At 43.3% G+C, this 23,031-nt stretch overlaps 1 protein-coding gene across 1 annotated transcript; it reads right to left on the bottom strand.

Annotated features, from left to right (window-relative positions):
- Nucleotides 1-377: 377 nt before the first annotated feature.
- On the bottom strand, nt 378-22,803 carry GALNTL6 (polypeptide N-acetylgalactosaminyltransferase-like 6). Its single transcript, XM_010289407.1, has 9 exons — nt 22,770-22,803; nt 18,004-18,189; nt 16,227-16,410; nt 15,218-15,335; nt 6,624-6,731; nt 4,535-4,756; nt 3,687-3,803; nt 1,407-1,556; nt 378-545 (listed from the first exon to the last, which is right to left on the bottom strand). The coding sequence occupies exons 1-9, from the start codon at nt 22,801-22,803 to the stop codon at nt 378-380; spliced, it is 1,287 nt and encodes a 428-aa protein (XP_010287709.1).
- Nucleotides 22,804-23,031: the final 228 nt, after the last annotated feature.

The following is a 23,031-nucleotide window of genomic DNA, read 5'->3' as shown; positions in this document are numbered from 1 at the left end:
TGTGGGAACGCTTCAGTGGGTAGTATAGCAGCTACAAAAAGTCCTGGATAACAAAATCATTTAACACCAGACCCAGGTGGGAAACAAAACAAAACAAAAAAGCAGTTTGAATCACATTCAGACTCCTCTAAAAACAGAGTTTCTGTTCAGTCTTAGCACAGAAGTGGCTCTGGCAAAGCCTTTAAAATTCCACCATCCCCAGAAGAGAAGGATGCAGCATCTTCACAATAAAGACTGGCCTGCTAGTTAACCTTCTCCTGAGATTCTCCCTTTTACCTTCATTAACTGTTTAAAAAAAAGTATTCTTAAAAAAATTTTTTGTAACCCTCCCCAGTAAAAACTATAATTGTAAAATATATATATATTTTCTCAGTCTTTTAAAGATCAAGATTTCTGTTAAATTTTTCTAAGACTGTTGAGTTTGTATGTTCAAATATCCACTGCTGTGTTGGAGATGAAGGATTGCAGCTATTCATAAAGATCTTTCGGTCGCTCTCACTGCAGTCCATACAGCTGCTGCTTACTGGATGGTAGAGGGTCTTGTCCTGGAAAAGAGAAATTTGATGTGAGGTTGCTAAGCAGAGAAGCAAAGCTGGTTTAAAACCAACAGAAAGAAGTCTTAAAAACCAAGGCAAGCTATTTTGTCACTTGGATGTACCTGAAGAAGTTGTTCCACACATAAGTGGTTGGCAAGTGTCAGGGTCCATTCCCAGCCCTTTCAACAGTATCCAGCCCAACCCTCAACATCTGCACTGGAAAGCTCTCAAGCTATGTCTGAAGCCAGGCTCTCCAGCCTACAGGCTCGCATCCCACTGCAGTCGCTCCACGCACTGTGCAAGGCCTGGGATGGGGCATTTCATCAAGAACTTACTTGCCTGTTGGCCACAAAGGCATTGCGTAGTAGGAGAATTAATAAATCCTTATCTACTTTTGGTATCATCTTGTAGTATTCAGGACAAACTAATAAACACAGCACACCTCTTTGCAAACAGGTTTTGCAAGGGTGTTGCATCACCTCAGTGCCAGCTGTGGACAGGACTGCAAGGAGAGCATCCTTCTGCTTAGCAAGCCCTGGAGAAGCAGTCCTCACCATTTCTAACGGTGGAACAGGGGAGTTACCTCTTTCTAATCAAGGGTAATTAATGGCACAATGACAACAGATTGTCTGTAGATTCTCTTATCACAGCTACACGAAGAGAAGGGATAAAACACTTAAAGTGGTGACACTCTAAGGAAACAAGTCTGTGTCTGGCAGATCCTGCAGCCAAACCAGAAGTGTAATAATACCTTGTGCTGCTAACTGACTGCACAAGGAACAGGGTACCAGTGAAATTGGCTCATCAATCCCACATCTCTCTCAATATGAGACCTTAAATGAGAATACGCATACACACACGCACACTCACTTTTCGGTATCTCCAGAGCTGGTTCCCCTTCATTCCATGACAGTCATAGAGGGTCACAGGGCTGCTGTGGGAAATGGCATCAAAACAAAACTTCTTGGTATGCTGAGGATCCCCAGGACGGATGTCTTCTCTCCAGCTGAACGTGAATACCTGCCAGGAAAAACAGGGCCCTCAGGATGGCTGGTACTGGGTACGGCGGTTTCCCCAGCAGAATGACGTTCCCTTCTTTGCCCACAGGGTGGGGATGGCTTCAGGGAAAGGACAATACCTTCTGGAGGAAAAACTACTTCCACCTCTGGGGACAGGGACTACTGACGAGGGGAGTCTGTAACAGGTACCCCGCAGACTGCCACGCAGCACGCTAAATGAGACCGTGGTGCTGCAAAGAGCTACGCTAGTTAGCTTGGATACTAATTGCAGCCTGGAGTGTCTCTGCAATGCAGACGTACATCATGGATTAAGTGAGCAGCTGACCAGCTGCAGCACTTCACATTTAGCAAAAGAGGCAGAGAGCTCCAGGAGCTCCGAGTTACAGCTGGCAGCAAATACCCGGGTCTGCACAGGCAGCCTGCAGTCACCTTGAGAAGACTCTGGCCCACACCTTCCGTGACAAGGGACCTGGAGGCCCACAGCTCCCCACCCCACTCCATGGGAGTGTCAGAAGGGCGATCACTAGGGCAATGCTTCCTGGTGCTCTCTTCTACTGACCCTGCAATGATCTCTCAGCACCGTCGGGTGAAATGAGAGGAGGGATACAGAAAAGAAGAGAAAGGGTTTTAGCTCTAGTAGCTAGGCACAACCTATCAATGCCTGGCAATGCTGTGGCCTTGAGAAAGTTGCTGGATGCCAGCACATGTGGCCTGGAGATGCCTGAGCCACAGGGATCAGACCATAGGAGAACAGTTGGTGGAAGTACCACCACACACACGCTCGGTTCCTTGCACTGCCCCTGTGGCATTTTTTTTTTGGCCACGGCTTGGGGCAGTAGTGTGGTCAAGCTGCATCTTCAGTCTCATGATCATGGCTTGGCTTATGACAAGCTAATGTTTTAAGCATTGTAGGACTGAATCTCACAAAAGATAAACTTGTTTCAAGGCAGGCTCTGCTGTCAAGCTTTTGCTTTATGCTTTGACAAGGACAGCATCTCTGCCAAGGGTGCAAGTGTCCTCTGTGACCAGCACTAGCCAACGTGGTTCTGCAGGGCTACCAGCCAGCACAAACCTCCCTCAGTCCCCGAGGGGAAGGGCTGTTCTGGGGTCTTCTTTTGGAGCCAGGTGGAGGAATGGTCCTCCCTTCAGAGAGATCTCATGGCGCAGTAAAGAAGACTAGTAAAGAGCAGGGTGCCACTACTTGAAGCAGCATGGCCAAAAACTTTTGCACAAAGAAGCTACTTTATCTCCCTTTAAACCTCTCTTGGGAGAGAAATTACCACAATCATTTAGGCTCAATGCTACACAGAAGTTCAAAACACATTCTCCTCCTAAACATAAGCCAACACTAATTGTTCAAGATCCTCCTGCCACAAGAGAAGCTTAGTTTTGGACTGTGCCTGAGTAAATTGGTTTTGTTTCTAGTTTTCATGCATCAAAATTGATATGCAACAACCCTCTGTCTCCTACTACTGAAGCCATTCCCCTGAAGAGTTATGCATGGCTCTGTAATAGAGGCATTGTTTTCTTGATCTTTTCTCAGCTCAGCTGCTACAGTTTAGACAAACTAATATTTCCTTCCCTTCTGTTACAATAAAACTGTCATTTCTGGCACCTTATATGTTGAGAGGGTGAATCTATAGCCTGGCTGGTTTCATCTCTCTCCAGCAATGGTCGGGTGTTTATAATGCATTTGCCTCCTGTCAGAAGGATGATAGTAAGCGGTTATAGAATGCTCCTGCAGGTTCATTAATATGCATGATGCTCCTCTATCACTTCTTTCAGCACAACCTTTGAAGTTAATATTCACTTTGTTACATATTACAACGGCCTTGTTACTGGTTTCTTTTATTATTTTGGCATATTGTTTTCTTGCGCTTTCTTTTGTTCACTGTGAGAACTTCAAAGCAGAGGTAAAAGCTGCGCATGAAGCCTGCCAGGCTCCAGACCCTACCACAAGCACAAGCCACATCCTGCTACAAACCCATCGAGTATAATTAGCACAGTGCACAGCACCCTCTGCTCACCTCAGAGAGCTCTGCAATGGCCTTCCTTCTCAAACATTTGTTCTTATAAATTCGCCCTCCCCAAATTTATTTAGGGGCCAATGATTTATCAGAGGGACTGTTACCTGCACGTTGTTCCATGCTGCCTCTCCTCTGTCCTTCACACAGTTTTCCAGCCTCAGGGGGGATCCCAGGGCTCCATGCTTAGTATCCACACACAGCCCAGTTCCTACATTGCGTATCTGAAATAGTAAATTAGTCACTGAATCTCCTACTCTTACCAAGTGACAGGAAAGAAGGCTTAAATTGTCTCAAATAGTGGCAGCATTTGTATGAAGACAGTTTTAAGGTTCCTCACTTTGTGCATCTGAGCTGGCGAGAAGAAAGCACCGGAACTCAGAACAGGACCCACCGCCAGCTGTACAACAGCCTCCAGGACACAGCAAAACCCATTAGCTACAGGACTGCAGAGGCCGCTGTGTTGTTGTGTGTGACAATCCCCACGACTACGCTCCTGGGGTGATTCTTTTCCCAGAACACAGTCGACTTTCAAAAACGGGTGGTTTTCCTGGCTTCCAGATGGGAAAGCTAAGGAGCAGAGTAGCTCAGCACAGTTGTGTAGCCCTTTGGAAATACAAGATTTCTACTATTGCTCAGCTGCCACCTCTCCCTAATCCTCCCTGTTGGCATGTTCTGCCTTCTACTAAATACACAACATGCAGCACAAGCCAAGTCTCTCTTCTCTTTGTAGTTGTGCACTAATAGAAACGGCAGCCTAACTGCCGCCTTTGATCAGGCCAATATAATGGTAGAGAAGTTCTGGTCTTTGAAATGTATCAAGCAGGATCTTTAAACACTCACTTGCCACCCTACTCACAGCAAACCAGTATTGGAGCACATGGGTAAGGCAACTTAAAAAAAAAAAAACAACACAGCCTGTTCGCCCACTGCAGATTTCAGAGCACAAACTTGCCTCTCCCCAAGCAGCTGCTGGAGGCTCCACTGGTGGGTAAAACTTTGGCAAGTCCCATGCAACCTCGTTCATGAACCACTTGAAGCTTTTGCAGTTGAGGTTGTTGCGAAGTTCCTTCTGAGCTGCGACGTCCCCTGCAGAAAGATGCCGGTACTCTGGTCTACGCTGGTATATGTACTCTGCATATTCGTCCATCCACACCTCAGCCACCCGCTTCAAGTTCTGTGTGGGTAACAGCCACATGTGAAAATGAGAGGCAAAACCACCTGAGAACAGTCTGCACAAACCACTGACATTAGCATTCAGAACAGCTCTCATGTTTTCGCTCAGAAAGGATTTTCATTCACATCCACTCTTTCTCACCAGCTTCGGGATGAAGATTATTTTTATTATTCTCTAGTTCCAAGGGATTTTTAGAAAGATATTTTCTGTGGAGGTCAAAACAGAATCCTGGCACTTGGCCATTATATCTAGTTCCTTGTGGCTAAGAAAAACAACATTAATCAAAAGTTTTTTTTTTTTTCTTTTTTTCTGTAAAGAAGCTAGTCAGAAAATGATGCTGGTAAATACCACTGGACATTCAAAGGTCCCTGACAAACAGCTGCTTTCTTAAATCCTTCTTATTGCATCTTTTATATTCTTCTAGGAATGGGATTTGCAGTACTCCCTTCTGGAAAGCTTCAGTTCACAATATTCTTTCTTACCACTATTTTTCCATTTTCTTGGGTAAAAAGCTGTTTAAGAGGAACTCTGAGATACCACAGGAATATGGAACTTTCAGGTGATGACCCTTCAGAATAGAAGCAAAGGGTTTACTTGCTGGCAGCAGTATATTTCACATAGCGCTGTAAAGCTTAATCCACTGTATAATTCCAAGACAGCAGTGAACACCACCCTCCTGAGGCACCCGCCCTACTGCTTGTCACAACAGACTCAAGAGACCGTTGGACCTTGGACTGTTCTCTGGCAACATCAGGTACATTCTTGGTGCCGCACAGTAACGTGCCACGTGCAGTCCTGACTTCAGTGACCCAGCAGCACTGCCCACCTTGCAGGAGGGTGGTCAGTCCAGCAGTGGTCATTTACTACCAAAAGAATTAAGAACGGATGTTAAGAATGAGCAGTGCTGCCCCGGCCCCAAATGCAACCTATACACAACAAGAGCAGGTGTTTTTCTCAAGGTGACTGTAGGATCTTAGATGACAATAAACAGCCTTTCCTACACCAGTCCGCCATCTCCCTCCAGCACTGGGAGTATGCAAGAGCCAAATACTGAACCAAAAGAAATATAGCTCCTTCCTGAAGAGACGGCACAGACAGGAGAGCACTCTATCGCTCTGACAGGTCATTGCTGGATGGAGTAATAAATCCAAATCTATAACTAGGGCAATCCTATTAAACTGGGAAACATTTTAACACTGTGCAAGCCATAAGACTGCAGAACAGTAGGGCACCTTTTCGTGTTTTTTAGTTTTGCAGCCTTCCTGCTCCTATAATTTTTTTTCTCCCACCAGAGGGCAATGCAATCCCTTCTCAATTTGGAAATTAACTGGAGAAAGTGAGTTGCACGATAGGCAAAAGCTCTTTCTTCCTTGGGATACACTAGATTAAGAAATAGGATGGCAGAGAATGTTCCATCGTGGAAAATTACAGCTTGCCCATTCAGTGGTCTGTGATGCTTGAAGTTGAGAGGTCTTTCAATCACCAAAACAGAATCACCACGCTGAAGCCTGCTGCTCTCGGAGAGCACAGCTATAAAATGACTGAAGTATTATACAAATAAAGCCATATCTTGTTTTTATTGGTGATTCCATAGCCAGCTCCTGGTCCCAAAGTCCCTTCCCAACACCTAGAAATGGCTGATGTCTGGAGCATGGCAGCTGTCCGCCCATGAGTCTGCAGCTCCCTAGGCTCTCTTCCCTTTGTGCTATACATCCACTGCTGCAAAACTGCTCAATTTGATCACTGTACAAGTACAGTTTATGGACTACAAAGCCTACATTTGCCTCCCATGGTGGGGTGAGAGGAGACAACAGCATGGTCACGTTGCAGTCAGACATCTGTCGTGCGGAACGCCATTGCCACTTACTCTTGCCAGGCTGACTCCTGTTGGAACCTTGTATGGAACGTATTTTCTGTAGATATGACCAACTCTAGAGCAAGGGATGTCCTCCATGCGACCCCCACACATCCATACCTGTGGAACAGCAAATATGCAGATTCACTCTTGGTTATATGGAAAAAAAAAAAGAAAAAAAAGAAGAAATGCTTTCAAGTCATGAAAAAGCTTAACCCAGGTCTTTAAAGTATACTCTCTCCCAAATACCCTCCCCTCCTTGACTTAGTCTTAAATCCTATAACTACCTGCTTAGAGCCATGCAGCAAGCCTTGATTTAGCACAAGTGCTATCAAGCCCAATGGCTTAACAGTTCAATTTTTCATTCTTTAGAGAAAAGAACAAGAAAAAAAAAAATCCAAGCACCCAGAGAACAGCACACAGCACACTTTAAATTGATATATGTTATTACAGCAATGGTAACCACAATAGTTAAACTGGGCTGCCATATAAGACCTGGGTGTAGGTTCTGTGATGTTGCTGTAAATGGGAGGCCATCTCTGCAGTATAGGTCATGCAAAACACTCCAGGGAATTCACGAGCCTGTTCAAGTGCCAGAAACTGAAGAAACTGCTACATTTTCCTGTGGTTATCACTGCTTTCATATGGCTTCATTGCTGACATGCACTCATTGCTTTTGCAGCCTTACAATTAGGCAGAAATCCCTGCCTAGTGAAAAACATAATTACCTTTAAAAAAGCCCACTGGAACACACTGCTAGTAGAAGACGACCACCTTGATGCTTGATTAACATCTAGATTAGGCCCAGAAGTTTCTTTCCCCATCTGGGAAGATTCCACTTTGTGCCAACACTCTCTAACAACTTTATTTCTTATTTATAGCATGGATGTAATCATTTTGTCCAAGTGAAATCAAAGGAAATGTTTTCTGAACCAGCCAATCTACTTCATTAGATTTAAGAAACATATTCCTATGTGCTTCCCAGAGATATCTAATCAATACTTAAAGAAGTAGTATCTGTCAGTATGCAAAACAAATTACTTTCAGAATTCTTGAATTTCTGAATTCTTTCTGTCTTGCCCTTCATTTTGTCCCCAGATCTTATGTTAATGCCCCAAGAGCAGCAAATATTTAAGAAGGTCCACTGGTGCTGCAGGCTGATGCAGTGTTCTTGATCGCTCCATTCACTGTGGCTAATTTGAGCCACCGCAGTTCACTGTACAATGAGCTTAGTCAACAGCTTCACACATAGCAGGCAATTCCATTAATATTCTACAGTGACAATATTAAATACTTAGCTCGGAAGAGAAATATTTGGCCAAGGCTGCTGCATAATTATTAGCTCTGACATGAAAGTCCTTTGGAGTTTCAGCTCTGTCTACTGGCCCTAATAATTACAGTCATTTGCTGACTGTGTATAAATTAATGGAAGTTGGTTGCTCTCAGTTAGAGGAGTATTTTTCACAGGCAACTTCTGAAGTTCAAGGTACTTAATTACGTGTCGTTATGGTGAGAGAGACAAGAAGAAAGTTGACAAACACTCCTTCTACAGAATTTCATTCCTTTTGTCCGTGTTATGTCTTGAGAGGCTGGTACAGAAAAGATGAAAATGGAAAAAGAAACTAGCACTCAGCTTCTGTGACATTTCTAGTGGAATTAGAAATGCTGCTTATTCTGTAGCTGCTGTGCTTTTTGCTGCAGAGGGCCACAGTGTGATTTCTCTGCTAGGAAATTAACAGGTAGGCTGAGAAAACAAGAATTTGGGGATGTTTTGTGTTTCTATGACAGAAATGGTTTGTGCAAGGCTGTAAAAGCTGCAACAGATCTGGGAACTATAAAAAAACTGCAGGAACGGCTGAAGAAGCCTAAAGCTCAGTTGCACAGATACACACACTCCTCAACAACCCGTATTTTTACCCTGTGCGCTGCGCCCTGCATCATGAAAGCCCTCTTGGTTCACAAGCAGCTACATTTTAGCATGACACAAGCCTGAATGAAAACACCAGCTTGTTATCCTTGCTGCCTGCCCACAGGACGCCTTACCTGCCCTTGACCTCTAAGGAAAGGCTTTCAGTCAGGCTACTGTGAATACACGTCTCCTCTGAAAACAGGACTTCCCTATGCGAGAAACAGACCGCTGCAGCCAACGCGCAGCTAGAGAGGAGAGCGCTGGCCTTGCGCCGCAGACCTTGTGAAGCAGTGACTCAGCCAGCACTTCTCTGCGGAGCGGTACGCTGGGGAGGTGGGCTATGGGAAGCTAGACAGACCTGATGATACCTTGGGCCAAGAGCTCCAAGCTGGAACAAGACTCCAGACACAGAAGACGACGTGACATAGACGTGTGATGGTATGATAAGAAAAGGTACTTAATTGAGTTACTGAACGAGTAAAATCTAAGATCAGTTTTACGTGCTCTTTTCCTAATCGTGCCTTAAAATATTTACTCCCAAACGATGTGGCAATTACCATGCTGTGTGGAGGCAATGGAAAGCTTCCTAACTCCTGCTAGCAGAGCTCAGCGACCCTTTCAAGGTACTTTGCCAACTCAGTGCCTTTTTAATATTGTCTCATGCTGCAAGTGACAGTGTGGCACTGGCAGTACAAATCTGATTTTAAAAGCATGCTTTCCATTCATTCATTGCTGCTTTGATTTATTTTATTAGTGAGCTGCTTTGTGTGGTGACAGAACTCATTACAACCTCCATAAAGACAATTACCAGTCCTTATCTATAAAACTGGAAGAAGGTGGAGAGGGAAGGAGCGTGACATGCATTGGTAAAACACAGCTAACAAAAGCATTAGCAAGTTAGAGTTAAAGGTCAGGGGAATCACATCCAAGGGTCTGTCAAGGAATAACTTCAAGTGAAGCAAACCCAGAATAGCTGCGTGCTAGCCAAGAGAACGCTTCCACTCGGTTAGCAGTATCTGGTTGTTTTTAAACAAGGGAACAGTTCACAGGCATGACACACCGGAACTTACACTGCTAAAAATTTAGCGCTGTCAAACAGCTGAAACAGTGCTGTTCTGTGGGGCAGCACTGCGCACCTTCACGGTGACACTGCCTGTCACTTACTGTGTTCTCCTTAGGCCAGGGGAGCCAGTTTTCTTCTTGCTGTTGTTGTTTTATAGAAGAGAGGTGGTGCCTCATCTCCCTGGCTGACACGACAGTAAACGTCAGAGCCTGAACATGATGCACTTAATTTCAGTCAGCCATTTACTAGAAGACCGTAAGAACAAGAATTAAAGCTGGTCAGGCAGGCAGTGCTTTATACAATGATTTAATCAGATCTCGGTAGGAGAGAACAGGAAATTTCTCTTCCTCCTCAGGCAGGATTTAGCAATCTACATTTTGAGCTAAGAATCTAGCAGCTGACAGATCTGCTGGAATTAAGAGAAAACCCAGCTACACTGAGGTCAATGGGCATACTGCAACAAATTTTTCTAAGGCCACAATCTCACCCTAATAATAAAACCATATACAAGAGAAGTAAAGTAACACCACCGGTGATATTACTTCCATCTTCTCAGTGGTCTGGACAGCTGTAACTCCATATTCATAAAGCGACTCAAGAGCCTTTGACTCAGCTAGTGTGCTATGAAAGCACAAAGTAATATGCCACCTATTCTCTACATGGGAATGTTATGCTGATCCAATTCCCTTTCTGCCATTTCAGAAAACAATGTCACATTAGACAGCTGAACCTCTCCTCTCAAACACACAACACAATACCGCAGTTGGTGTGCGAATACAAATTATCTGGGTATACAAGGTTTATGGTTTCCAAAGACTGCACCATGATGAGCCAATGCTTCCCAAGAGAGCAGATAAACACAAAGGAAAGAGTCAAGCCTTGAAAAGAAAGCTGCTTCTGCAAGCCACAACAGAAATAAAGACCATGGGATGGACTGATGGAGAGAAGCTGGCTGGTTGTCTGAGCACACACTGCAAAGTGGGAAGGAAAGGACACAGTGGATAAGTCAAGGGGGATCTCTGCATAACAAGGTAGGTGAGAGGATGAAAGCAAGGACAACCAGTAATTCAGGAAAATCATAATCCTCTGTATTGTAAGCATCAGCTGCTGTTGCAGCTGGGACTTACTGCTCTACGAAAGATTAAGGTAGCTCAAAAGGCGCTGGGATCCATGTGTTTGCACAACGCCTTTTCTCACACATACACCAGCATGGCCCCTCCTTACCGTCTGGAGCATTTTAGAGTAATGATAGCACTTTCCAATAATCATGTTTCAGAGTCGGGGCGGGGGGTCCATTTTCCTGCTGCTGCTTGGTGGGAGGCTACTCTGGAACCGAACCAAGCACATAGGGTGAACAGAGGCAAAAAATTCGAGTCAATGGTCTGAAACTGATCTCTGCATCACCAGAAAGAAGCCACCCTCTACTGCAGCTAAGCGCCTTAGAATTAAGCAGCATGTGCTGGCTTAAAAAAAGACCCACAAACATGCCACAAAAAAAAGCAGCAGAATGCCCGGCTTGTTTCAGTGTGGGCAAACGTGAGCTGCTGGAAAGTGGTGTGAGTACGTGCCTGGAATAAGCAGCGGAGGCTCACAATCAGCACTAACTTCAGCGATACAACTAGAAATGCTGTCAGAAGTGATCCCTTGGCAGCTGCACCCTAACTATGCACCTGCCACGGGGCCAGTGGCAAAATGGGAATCAGAAATGTGCTGCTGACATGGGGCAAAGGAGATGCATGCACTAGATGTGCGAACAGAAGCTGTGGAGCACTTGGATTTGTTGGAAAACACGCAATGTGTTTTATGCTATGTAAACCAGGAGAAGCAATCCCTGTTGACACTTTGGGAAAAGGATCTGTGATCACTAGAACAAGTGCAGTGGGTGTTTCCTATTGCTGAAGGAAGGAAAGGCGACCATGAGTACTGCCCTTCTCTTTTATCTCCTCTTAATTGTTCTTTTCAGGGCAACTGTCCATACGGCTTGTTTGCACCAAGCCCTTTGAATTTTACGAAGGCTTCACAATCTATAAATTACAAGACAAATATTTCTAAAACTGGCATGATGTGTCACCTAGTGAGGGACATTCCAGATTCTCGTGCTTTGCTCTTCAAGTACAATGTACAATTAAAGGACTGCAAACCACAACACTCAAGATCCAAGGTGCAAAATACATCTATATTTATGCCTATACAAGTCAAAGACATCACTTTTTCCTCTTCTGTTGCCCCATACCCAAAAAATCAGAGACTATGTATTTATGGAAGAGAGGCATGAAGCAGTTTAGTGAGGATTACGTAAGCCAAACAGAATAGAAGCCACAAAAATACTGGAAAAGAGGCAACATAATCGCAGATAAAACTGAATGTAGATAAATGCTGTACAAAGTAGCATTTGCAGAAAGGAACAGTTTAAATGCTTCATATCTATGCTCCAAATTAAAGACTTTAATCTCAAAGAAAATGATGTAGTTATGTAGGCAGCAGAATGTAGGTATTTGTTGAGAATGGAGCATTCAGAAAGTCAGGGCTATTAAGTTGTGTTTAGAAAAGGAAAGACACATTGACACTTTGGGTAAAGTATTCAATTTTGAATACTTGAATTGAACTTCTAAGCATTGCAGAGAGATGCAAAAGACTAGGAAAAACTACAAAGGAAAGAGGTATGGAAGTGACTCCCAAAAAGCATAAAAAAGCCCTCAAGAAAGTCCACTGAACAGAGAAACTAGGGCTGTAGAGTTAGAGGAAGAAGAAAGGAAAGGTGCTGCACTGAAATAGCTGAGCATGCTTGTTTCCCTTTCTCCAAAATATAAGAATGTACTCAAAGGTCAGCATCTAGTAATCCACGGAGATGGAGGAGAATGGTTCTTACACCACGCAGATCCGCAGAGCAGTTTGCCTGGAGGATTCTGAAAGCCAGGTGTAATGCCTGCAACTAAAATTCAAGACTGCAATCTTCCTGTTGCATCTGATGATGACCTGAAATAGCAAGACCCTTGACCTGCACAAGTACTGGCTTATAGGCACTGAGCTATTCTGGATATGCACAGGTCAAGAGACGGAAGAAGTGCGTGTTTTCTGCTTGAATATGGAATGGATAGATTGACTCATTTCTAATCTGGAAATTTCTATTTTAAGGGGTTGAGAAGACCCAGAAAATGGCAAACAAGCAGTTAGGGTTAGCAAGTTTATTTCTAATTTAAAATTTGCCTAAATCATTTTGTCTCCCCAGCATGCTATGTTTTCTAGTGATGCTTGGCATACACATTTCATCCAAGGAGTAAGGCTTCTATTAACAGTTTGATCCATCCTCCAGCTAAATGTTTTCTGAGGTGCTAAACACTGATAGTTTCTCTGTTGGCTTGCCTTCAGCCTGGAAGTTTCTTCTCAGAAAGAAGCAGAGCCAGCTGATGACAGAAATACATATGATCTCAAAATAGAAAGGCAGGAGGCTCCTAAATAAACTTGTTTATTTCCAGTCTCTCAGCAACAGAGCCCTGCATTTTAAAATAAAGGCAAAAAACGGGAAAGCACAGTCCATACATGGCCAAAAAAAATATGCTGGGGGGGGGGGGAAATCTACTCGTGGTGAGGCTCAAGAAGGCCAGATATGATACAATGGATCAAAGACCAAGTCCCAAGCACAGGAATGGATTCTTTGGTAAAGCCAGGCTGTAAATTTGGCACACTTAGAATCTGAATTCCCATTAATTCACATAATAATGTCAAAGCAGGTACACCACTTCTAAACCCAGAGCTTTAAATTATTTGACAGTGTCCCTTTAACTACAAAATCTCAATCTGCTTCTAAAGGTAAAAACATAGCTCTAAGCTTGCCAGGAAATGTCATAGCTTCATAAATTCTATGAACAAACCTTCTATTCTTGCAATTCCAGCAGAATTATTAAATCTATCAGCCATAGATGAATGTATCAATTTATCTTAATTTCTGAAAATACACTGAGCCTCTTTCAGTTAAAACTTCATTTTTCTGTTGCACAATGAAAGAAAAAGGGGGTCTTTGCAGAGATTAATTAAAGCAATTTATCCCTCCATAAATTACCATCTCTGGACTGAAATAAAACACAGTGTGTTTCAGAGAGGATAAGCAAACAGATGAATGAAGTAGTCTTATTTCCTGCAGATCAAGCAATGTGACTGTCTGCTGTGGCACGGGAGACAAAGGGCTTGCCCAGCTACTGTCATCACTCTTGGAAACCAGCATTTTCAAAAAGGGCCAAGGAAAAGAGGCTGAATACTGCCACTGCCCCTCCTGCAGAGAATGACATCGTTACACAATTTCATTACATGCAACACAAAGAATAAATGGCTCTAACCATAACGACATCTCCAAAGAGGGTGCCCCTCGCCCCTGTCCTTCCTGCCACCGTTATGGAAGACAAGGAACCTTCAATGTGACTTTATGACTTAGGGTTTTTTGTACAAAAAAATGGGAAGATATCTTTTATGTCTAAACAATGTCTTTTATTGCACTGTTTGCTGTACAGTAGTACATGGTATGTATGTATGCTAATAAGGCTTGCTGAATATAGTTTGATACGCCTTTGAATTGCATAGCGGCATCAAGAATTAGGAATCAGTTTTGTGAGAGATCAGCCATGTCTTGTTTCTTGGGGAGACAGATGAGGAATTTTAGCCACCAAAGCTAAACTGTGCACTATGTTAGCATCGCTACCATCTTCTAGCCTCATGCTGAGGCCAACTAGCTTTGTTCAGTGGTGTCCAGGCACCTATAAGGTTACATATTCAACCTCTGAAAGAGAAACCACGCGGTGGCCCAAACAGAGTTTAATACAGAAATCTTCACTCTATTCACTCCAGGCTATGGAAAGGATCCCCACCACTGAAGAGAAGACTAGCCACCTAGACTTCGGTGCTCTGGGACATTCCAGTTGGTTTCCTAGAATGGATTTCAGAGTGCCATATTCCAAGATAACACAGGTACCAGCGGTCTTCACAGGTCACAGTAACTTGTTACTATTAGTATGCATTTTTGGTCAGCTGGCTAACTCGTATGTTAAAGTCCTCAGCTGAACAGCTTAGACAATCAGTAAGTAACAGAACTGTCCCCAAGCCAGGCAGATAATGATCTGAAGTCATTGCCAGCAACAGTATTGTTATTCCAATTGTTGAAGATTTCTTACAGGGTAATTACCTTGCAGCCAAGAATCAGATGGATTTACTATAGACAGTAAGTTACTCTCATGTCTGGGAACTCAAGCTCAGGACTGGCATACTCAACTGGGCAAACACTGAGCTGCCTGAATCCTCCTTCCCTCAAGGAGAGCATTTCAAATTCTTGCCAGGGTGAATACTAAGAAGTGTAACAGCCAGAGCTCCACGCAAGCTGACTTACCCTTGCTGGGAAGAGCAAATGCATCTGAAGCTGTGACCACAGGACAGGGGACCACCCTAGTTAATCATGCTCCAAAACTGACCCTCACAAATGACTGGTCACATCATCACTGTTTCTTCTGTGTGCTATCTTACTACTCCCAGCTTGTTCACCTTTAGTCACAGGCGAAAGCAAAGGACAAGATAGATCATTCACATTCTGCACCTCAGAACAGTTCTTTCTTTTCAAAACAAAAGTAATTTCCAGAGAACATAGCTCACCTTAAAGGATATTTCATACTGCTCTCCTCCCCATATCTCCAGACCTGCATCATACCCTCCCAGCTCCCAGAACCACTTTCTATCGACTGCAAACAGTCCTCCAGCCATTACAGGAGACCTTAAGGAAAAACCAGACTCCATATTACAAACACATTCAAGGATACAGATATCTAGCTAAACATTTAAAAAACAAAGCAAGAGTTGACAAAAATTGTTTTCACCACCCAGCGTTCCTGGTGCCTTTGCAGCCGTGATGGAGCATCAAACAGTTGGTTTTGTATTATCTACTAATTTCCCACTTGCAGATGAGGAGGACCAGACTAGGCTCCCTTCAGAACCAGTCAATGCCCCTCCTCCAAACAGGCAAAAGAGTTCACATTAAGTGACAGGACATAACCTCTCCCAGGACCCATATGCTGCACATGTGGTGCTCTTTGTCTCAGTAGTACAATCAAGTCATTAAGCTTGACCTCAAAAGGTGTTTTGTTGGGTTTTTGTGGAACACTGCAGAAGTATAAAGGACAGCAGAACTGTCTCAATGTTGGCAGGCACAGCAACAGCAGAACATAACTTGATCACAGATTTACTTCTGCAATGCACTGCAATCATCAAAATTGCTGTAATTATTCTGCTAGGTTTTCTTCCCTCCCACCTGGGAATGACATATAAACTGACATTGGTTTGTTGTTTTTGGCAGAGCATTAGGGATACTAAGTTACATTTGAAAGATCTCAGTAATAAATGACCACATTAAATGTTAGACATTACAGTTTTAAATGAAATGTTAAATTCTGCAGGAATTAAGGTGGCAAAAAACAGCAATGAAAAGGAGAGTGTTCACAGCTACTACACAATGCATTTCTTTTAAATCAACAAAGCAAACAGCTGCCAAAAAGCAAGTAGCTTAACACCAGCTTCTGACTTCTACTACACTGAGGTGTAAACCAAACCTGTAACAGGGTGTTATTTTCTTAGCCAGGGCTTAGCACGCTGCATTTCAGTAACTTACTCAAACGGATCACTGGGATCAAGTTTCTGTAACTCAGGGGGAATAGGGATCCTCTTGTAATACATCTCCCAGTCAAATGCACCTCGCATTGCGTCTCCAGCCTGAGTCTCATATCCAAAGTGGTCATGATCAATAACATCAATCATAGGGCAAACGATAGTCTTGCGGTTTCGGGCAATGCGATCTGAAGATTGGAGAAACGTGTTAGAAAGCCCGCACCAGTTGGTTCCGTTGACCATGAAATTACAGAAAAGAGAATCAAAATACGAAGTTGTCCAAGAGCGACACAGCTTTCTTCCTGTTAGTGCTCTTTTGGGCAGACGCTCCAAATCGTATCAGTTTAGCTCATATTTCTGCATTGAAATTGATTTTGATATTCAAGCTAGAACTATTGAGATAAAACCCACCAGACACGCTACAGTGACCATCACCCAGAAGCAGAATAGGAAGACAAAGCCACACTACCACAGATACCTAAACCACCAGGCTAAAAGCAGACAGTCTTGTATTTAGCGAACAGTCCTCATTTTAACGAGTGACCGGGATGTGAACCCCTTCCGCACTGATTCAAAGCCAGGGCTGTAACCCATCGTACCACCTAGCTTTAATTGCTATGCCAGAATCTGGCAGAAAGCAATTCAGACTAATGGCATAACTACTCTCAGCAGGCTCAAGAAATGCAAGTGTACCTCCTCCCCTCAACTTTTTCTTCCAACCAAATAATACAAGACAGGATTAATTCCTGCATAAGCATCTGGAACTTCTTAAATACTTTATTACTGAGACGGTCTCTTGCTGGAAGTTAACTTACAGAGCAGAGGCGACAAACGACGTTTCCGCGTCCAATGCACGTCTAAGAGAAATCCTTTCTATGATTTAAAATTAAAGCATACTCTATGTGCTCTCATGTAAATGGCATTTGAGATAATTCTGTCCTCCCTCCCCGGGGCTCATGAAACTGCAAATGTTTTACATTATTACCAGATACAAACCATAGAGGAAGCAACAGTATTACCATCCGACAATCCTGCTGACAAATCTGACTAGTTTTTCTCAAATCTCCACTTGACTATTGTTGCCACAGTCTGTTCGACAATGCCACACCTGAGAGAGAGCTTTAACAGGTCACTTGCAATAGGGTTGCAAAGGAGTTTGGTACTGGCCAGAGGTATGCAGGTACCAGAAGCAGAAGGCACTGTCCTTTCAGTTAGTTATCCTTGAAAAGAACTGACATTGCAAAACTGATGCCTCCTTAAAGATGAAGCGCTGCCTTGGAAAGGACGTGTTCTACAAATACATAGCAGCAGCTGTTATTCACAAGTAGTATCTTCCACAGGCTTGCAGACTATGAAGTTAAATATAGTTATATAGGAGAAAAAACCCAAAACTAAAAGCTACTTAAAAACCGCATGTAAAGACGTTTTCTGTATCATAAAGCCGTTCCTCTCGGCAAGCTGCTGAATGACCATGTGGTAGTTTACTCTTCTAGCAAGCTGTAAATTATTTAAGATTTCATTTAATGAGGAAACGGAAGAATATGATCTCTGCTTTTTAATTAAGCAAAACATATGATACTGTTATGGTACAGCACAGGACCCCAGAAAAGAAAAAGATTCTTGCATGCTTGTTTTCCCTTTTAAGACATTTCATCTTCCTTTTGTCCACTTACAGCATGAGGGGAAAGCAGCAGGCGGAAATAAAACAAATTCAACACCAACAACTGTTACCAGCTCTTTAGCAGTTCTGTTTTCTGCCATGCACAGCACCGCACACTCACCTAACAGAGGTGGCAGCCAGTTCACGTTGGCCTCACAATGGGAATCCAAGAAGGTGATGACGTCCCCTATGGCCACAGAGGCCCCCAGCATTCGAGTTCTTATCAGCCCTTCTCTCTTTTTGGTTCGGAGGATTCGTACACTTGGGAACTGGGCCATATAATCTTCCAGGCGTTTCTTCAGGTGTTCTGTATGAAAATAAGAAATTTAAATGTTGTAATGACTGATTTCTTAAATATGTAGTTCCCTCTTTACCAGAAGGAGATGTCTTTGGAAGCATGTCCTGAACAGTTAAATATAATTAACAGGAAAATGGAAGTAAGAATAATTTCTCTTATATCCAGGGTTTAACCGTAACTACTTAACCAAGACTTCTGAAGATGTTCCAAAAGCTTAGAAGCAATTAAAAAAAAAAAAGAGGCACTAGGAGAGATGGAGGAGTGCAAGATGAGAAATAAAACTGCAGAGGAAGAGGAAAAGGAATAAAAAGCCAGCTGGCAGACCTCTGGGAGAACTTTATCAGAGCAGGGATTCTCGGACACTTTTGTGGAAAACCAACGTAGCTTAGAAGAGACACAGGACAATTTACTTTCAGAATTAAACTGCACTCAGCGCATTTAAGTTGTGTTTCGTTTCTTCAAAACATACAGCATAACCATGCACTCAGGCATAAATAAAAAACAGCGAAAAGCTTAGTCAGACATCCCTCCAAGCTGGCAAGGCAGGCATAGCCGATGTATATATTTGGATGACTACGTTAAAAGCTTATCAGAGGAGATACTTGCATTTAAATATGGAAATATTTACACTACTGAATGCAGACTGGAGCCACATCTGAATTAGCACTGGCACTTGTGGTCACCACGATTAACAAAAAATCAAACAGGAGAGCTGCAGAAAAAGATGACTGAGTGATCAAAACAATGGGCAGCTTGTTTAGATGTGGAAATAAAGAGCTCAGCCTACATAAAGGGTAAGGGGCACACAGCTGTCTCTACATCAAAGAGCGAAGCACCAAAGAAAAACCTGAAAATAGGCTAAGAGCTGACGCCAGCCTAATCACTAACGGGTTGATCTTTAGGGATCTGAAATTTTGACTTATTGACAGCAAACCCCATTCGCAGCGTGCCAGGGACTGTTCGTTAATGCGCCATACTATCCACTGCCATCAGCAACCGATCAAGGAAACAAGCCTTGCTAGGCAAAAGCTAGTTTGTCAAATCTAAGCAATTAATTAATCTTAAAATCTCACACAGAACTCGAATAGATGCAATCATTCAAATACAAATAAACTCACACATTTATTTGCCTCGACTATAGGGAACAAATCTACTCCATTCTGTATAGCAGAGCCTTCCTTGGCTTCCAAAGCAGACATGACAGGCAGGGGCTGAAAAGGCAGACAGTGTGAAAGCACCCTTGAACAGGGCACCAGCGAAGCCAGGTATTGGAATAGCTGTCTAAAAAGAGCAAAGGGACAAATAAACTTAACTAAGTTATGAGCTCTCCCCCACGGTGCTGACCCAGCAACTGTGCTTCAGGGTTTTAGCTACTGGAGGAAAAAAATGGGCAAAATCCCTATGGCTAACACATGTTCTGCACCTTCTCTTTGAAGCAGCCATCACCTGCCTTCCTTCAAAGATCACCCAAATCAACTTCTTTGCTTTTGAGGTATTCCTAGCAAACTCTTTGCCCTTTTCAAAGCTTTGTTTAATGTTCCCCAGGATTTTTTGCTCACAAATGCATTTTAGTGTTTTTCCTGACAAGCCTAATTGTCCTACAATATCTACATAGGTTTTCCTGCTCAATAGAGCCCTTCATACTTCTTGCTGTCTAGCACGCTTTTTCCCCTCATCCTTTTCAAGCCTCTTCTGAATAGATCCTCTCAAGCAACCAGAAATTTTGTCCACTCAATTACAGATTTTTCAAATAAGGGCCTTCCACAGAGATTAGATATATTATTAGTGCAGCTGCCTTCCTCCTGAGGCAGTGGGTAGTCTTACAAAGGAAAAAAAAGCCACCACCACTGTTTAACATCACAGCTCATCCCTTGCCATTGTTAGTTTATCACAAAAGATTAGTTCATCAGAAAAGAGAACAAACAGTCCTTGCTTCAAGCATAAATCAGCTAAGCCCAAGCCAGGACGTACAGTTTAGTCAATCTATCCAAGACAAGATAAAATGAGCGTGGCTACTGGTGCTCATAATAAAGGAGGTAACCGTCACACAGAAGCTCTGGATCTGATTTCCTTAACAGTAGCCACAGACATTGTAGCACTTGCAAGACCAGACCTCACGATATTTACGTTACCTAAACCAGACCTGCAACGAACTGGGAAGTCTTTAAAAAATCCAAATCTCCAAAACAATGGAAAACACATATAGACTTTATGCAACTTTTTATTTTGATAGAAATGAGAAAGTGAGACTGTGAAGTATCCCAGAGGTTTGTCTTCCACTTGTGTGCTGGTCATTTTACGTTTTGGCATCATATACCTTTCTGAACTGTCATGGTTTGCTGTGCAATTTCATCTGTGGTGACACCTGAAGGCAGCCTAATGGATTCCTCCAGGGGTATGAGCACAGCACAGCTGAGCTGCTACCAAGAAACACCAGCATGTTTTTGGATCTGGTCTCATGCAGGAAGAGTGTGAGTTCACCAGCAAGTGAACAAAAACTCACTGGATTTGGCCATATTTGTAGTGATGATGATGACTGCTCTGCTACAGACTTCCTGAAGTCAGGTTCATTTATATCTATTAATGAACAAGCAGTTAAGAACGGAGAGATTTCCCCATTTTTATAGTGTAACAGGAGAAAAGGCATAGGAGCCACAGAGTTTTCTGAGGCAAGTACTCTGCAAAGCGACAGCAGGAAGTCTAATCCACTGACCTCCCGTTCCATTCCCAAATGCTGGGTTTGGTTCTTTAGCACTTCTTTACTATGTTTCCATTGTAAAAAAGAAAACAAAGCAAAAAAATACCAAAGCATCTCACAATTGCAGCAAGCAGCCTGCTGCACTGGCTCACACATTAGGAATCTTATGTCTCCAGCGGCTGGAAGAAGCAAGGAAAAACTATAGGTACTCCATCAGCACCCATGTATTCTCACTGATGCAGGGGACACACGTACCAAGTGCTGTCCTTTGTAGCCAGGAGGGATGATGCTCAGATAAGCTGCTCCCAATTGCTGCAGAAAAATCCATGCTTGATCACTGCATTTTATAAGGTTAAGACTTAGGTACCACGAACTGCAAGTGAGCAGACTTTATTGTAGTTACTTTCCCTCACTAAAGGGTCACAGACTTTCAAGCAACCACACAATGTACAAAACACAAAAAAATGCACTTTTCAGAGTCAAGGTTTTCTTATTTGCTTATCCCTGCTGCCCAGCCTGGCACCCAGCCGCCCAGCCAGAAAATAGTTATTTCATTCTATTACAAATATTGTCACAATTAAGTCAATTTTTGCTTTTAAAAGAAAATCTCAAAAAAACCAAACATGTGGCATTCACTGCTACAAAATTTTATGCGTCTTTAAAAAAATATATTATGGAATCTTGTCACACTGAGTAATTTTTATCACAAGGGCAATTTTCTTTAATGAAAGTTGTTAGGTGGACTGGATGGATTCCAACGGCTGCGCCTATGCTGGGCAAAGTAATATAGCCCAAACATATAAATGAGAGTAAGATTATCTGCAGATTAAAAAGTAGGCTGGTAGCTTGCTAACACACTTTGCAATAAACTCGATACACAGTGTATATGTTAACAGTACCAGTCAAGAACTACTGCTTTCTTTATTTTAAGCTGTAAATAAAACTGTGTGAAGATAGCAGAGAAGCTTCAACAGCAGGCCTGCTTAACATAAGCAGTCCCAAAGCTTTCCAAAATAAGAATTTTTTTTTCCCCCTAGGTCAAATTCCTGCAGTGGTCTTACTGCACTTCTTCCTTCTGGCCTCACCAGTCAAGCAGAGCTGCCCTCAGATGCCATTAGTCTGGTGACCACTTGTAGCATGGCAAGGACTTTCCAAGATAGGAATTTCTTATGTCCAGTTGAGTTTTCATTCCAGCCGCTGAACGTCTGCCAATCAAACAAGCACCTAAAAATGTTACCACCTCAGAAACAAATATATGCAGAAGCTGAAGGAGGACAGAGGAGCCTGGGGATTTTTTTTTTTTTATAGCTTAGAGAGGCAAATACATGAGAAACAAGGCAACTTAGACATGGATCTGTGGGACCGCAACAGCTTAAATCACAGGGCAGTTGCAGGGTCCACAGGATGCAACTGTTCCAAACCGAAGCAGAAGTTAACTCGACACATCCCCTCACGGCAAACCACGCAGACTGTCTGCACTCAGCAGCGTCTGCATCCTCCCCGTCTCTTTCACATCCATTGGCTCAGCCGTGTTTTCACAGAGGCTTGTGCAAAATCACCATTAGGTTTGTAGCCTATTTGGAATTGATTTGTATCTGACCAAAGTCATCTTCCCACAGAAATCAGGGGAAGAGATCCAGAAATTCTCAGGTGTCTAACATCTTGCCTGCGTGCTTCAAGTTCAACAGCTATTTGCCTCAAGAGCTGCGCTGCAGTACAAAGGAACCCCATTCCCCCGAGCACACACAGCTCGGTTTTGCAGACAGCAGCAGGTCCTGTAGTCACAGCTCACAGATGAAGCCTGGCCTGGCTTGTGCCCTTTTCCCTCCCCCAGATCTCACATCAAGGCCTGAAGCACCTGCTTGGAGATAATTGCTTATGGGGTGGTTACCTTCCCCATAGACACCTACGAAGCCCACTGCCATGTGCGACTAGTGCACGCCTCCCTCACTAGGCAAACGCGCTAGGCTGCTGCCCAGCACGTTGTCAAAGAAAAGTAGTTGCAACAGGCCTGCTGAGTTCCTGAGGGTTTACTTTGTTTTCAAGCAGGAGATGCTGCTTGAAAGGTGTGGAGCTGATGACTCAGGTCATTCGCTCCTGAGAGGCAAAGATGTGTATTGCTTTGAGAAAATCATTGGGCTTTTTTAGAGCAG

Source organism: Phaethon lepturus, unplaced genomic scaffold (genome assembly GCF_000687285.1).
Source record: "Phaethon lepturus isolate BGI_N335 unplaced genomic scaffold, ASM68728v1 scaffold3506, whole genome shotgun sequence".
Taxonomy (NCBI): Eukaryota; Metazoa; Chordata; class Aves; order Phaethontiformes; family Phaethontidae; genus Phaethon; species Phaethon lepturus.
The sequence above is the reverse complement of the archived record's forward strand: the minus strand, read 5'-3'. Positions and strand labels throughout refer to the sequence as shown.

Bases quoted from the DNA above. Each gene is read 5' to 3' on its own strand.
- GALNTL6 (XM_010289407.1), bottom strand. From the start codon at position 22,803: ATGGCAGTGGGCTTCGTAGGTGTCTATGGGGAAG. The intron at 16,411-18,003 runs GTGAGTGTGCGG...TCCAATCTTCAG, and splicing joins CTGGCTGCCACCTCTGTTAG to ATCGCATTGCCCGAAACCGC. The intron at 6,732-15,217 runs GTGAGCTATGTT...GCTGTTCCACAG, and splicing joins AGTATGAAATATCCTTTAAG to GTATGGATGTGTGGGGGTCG.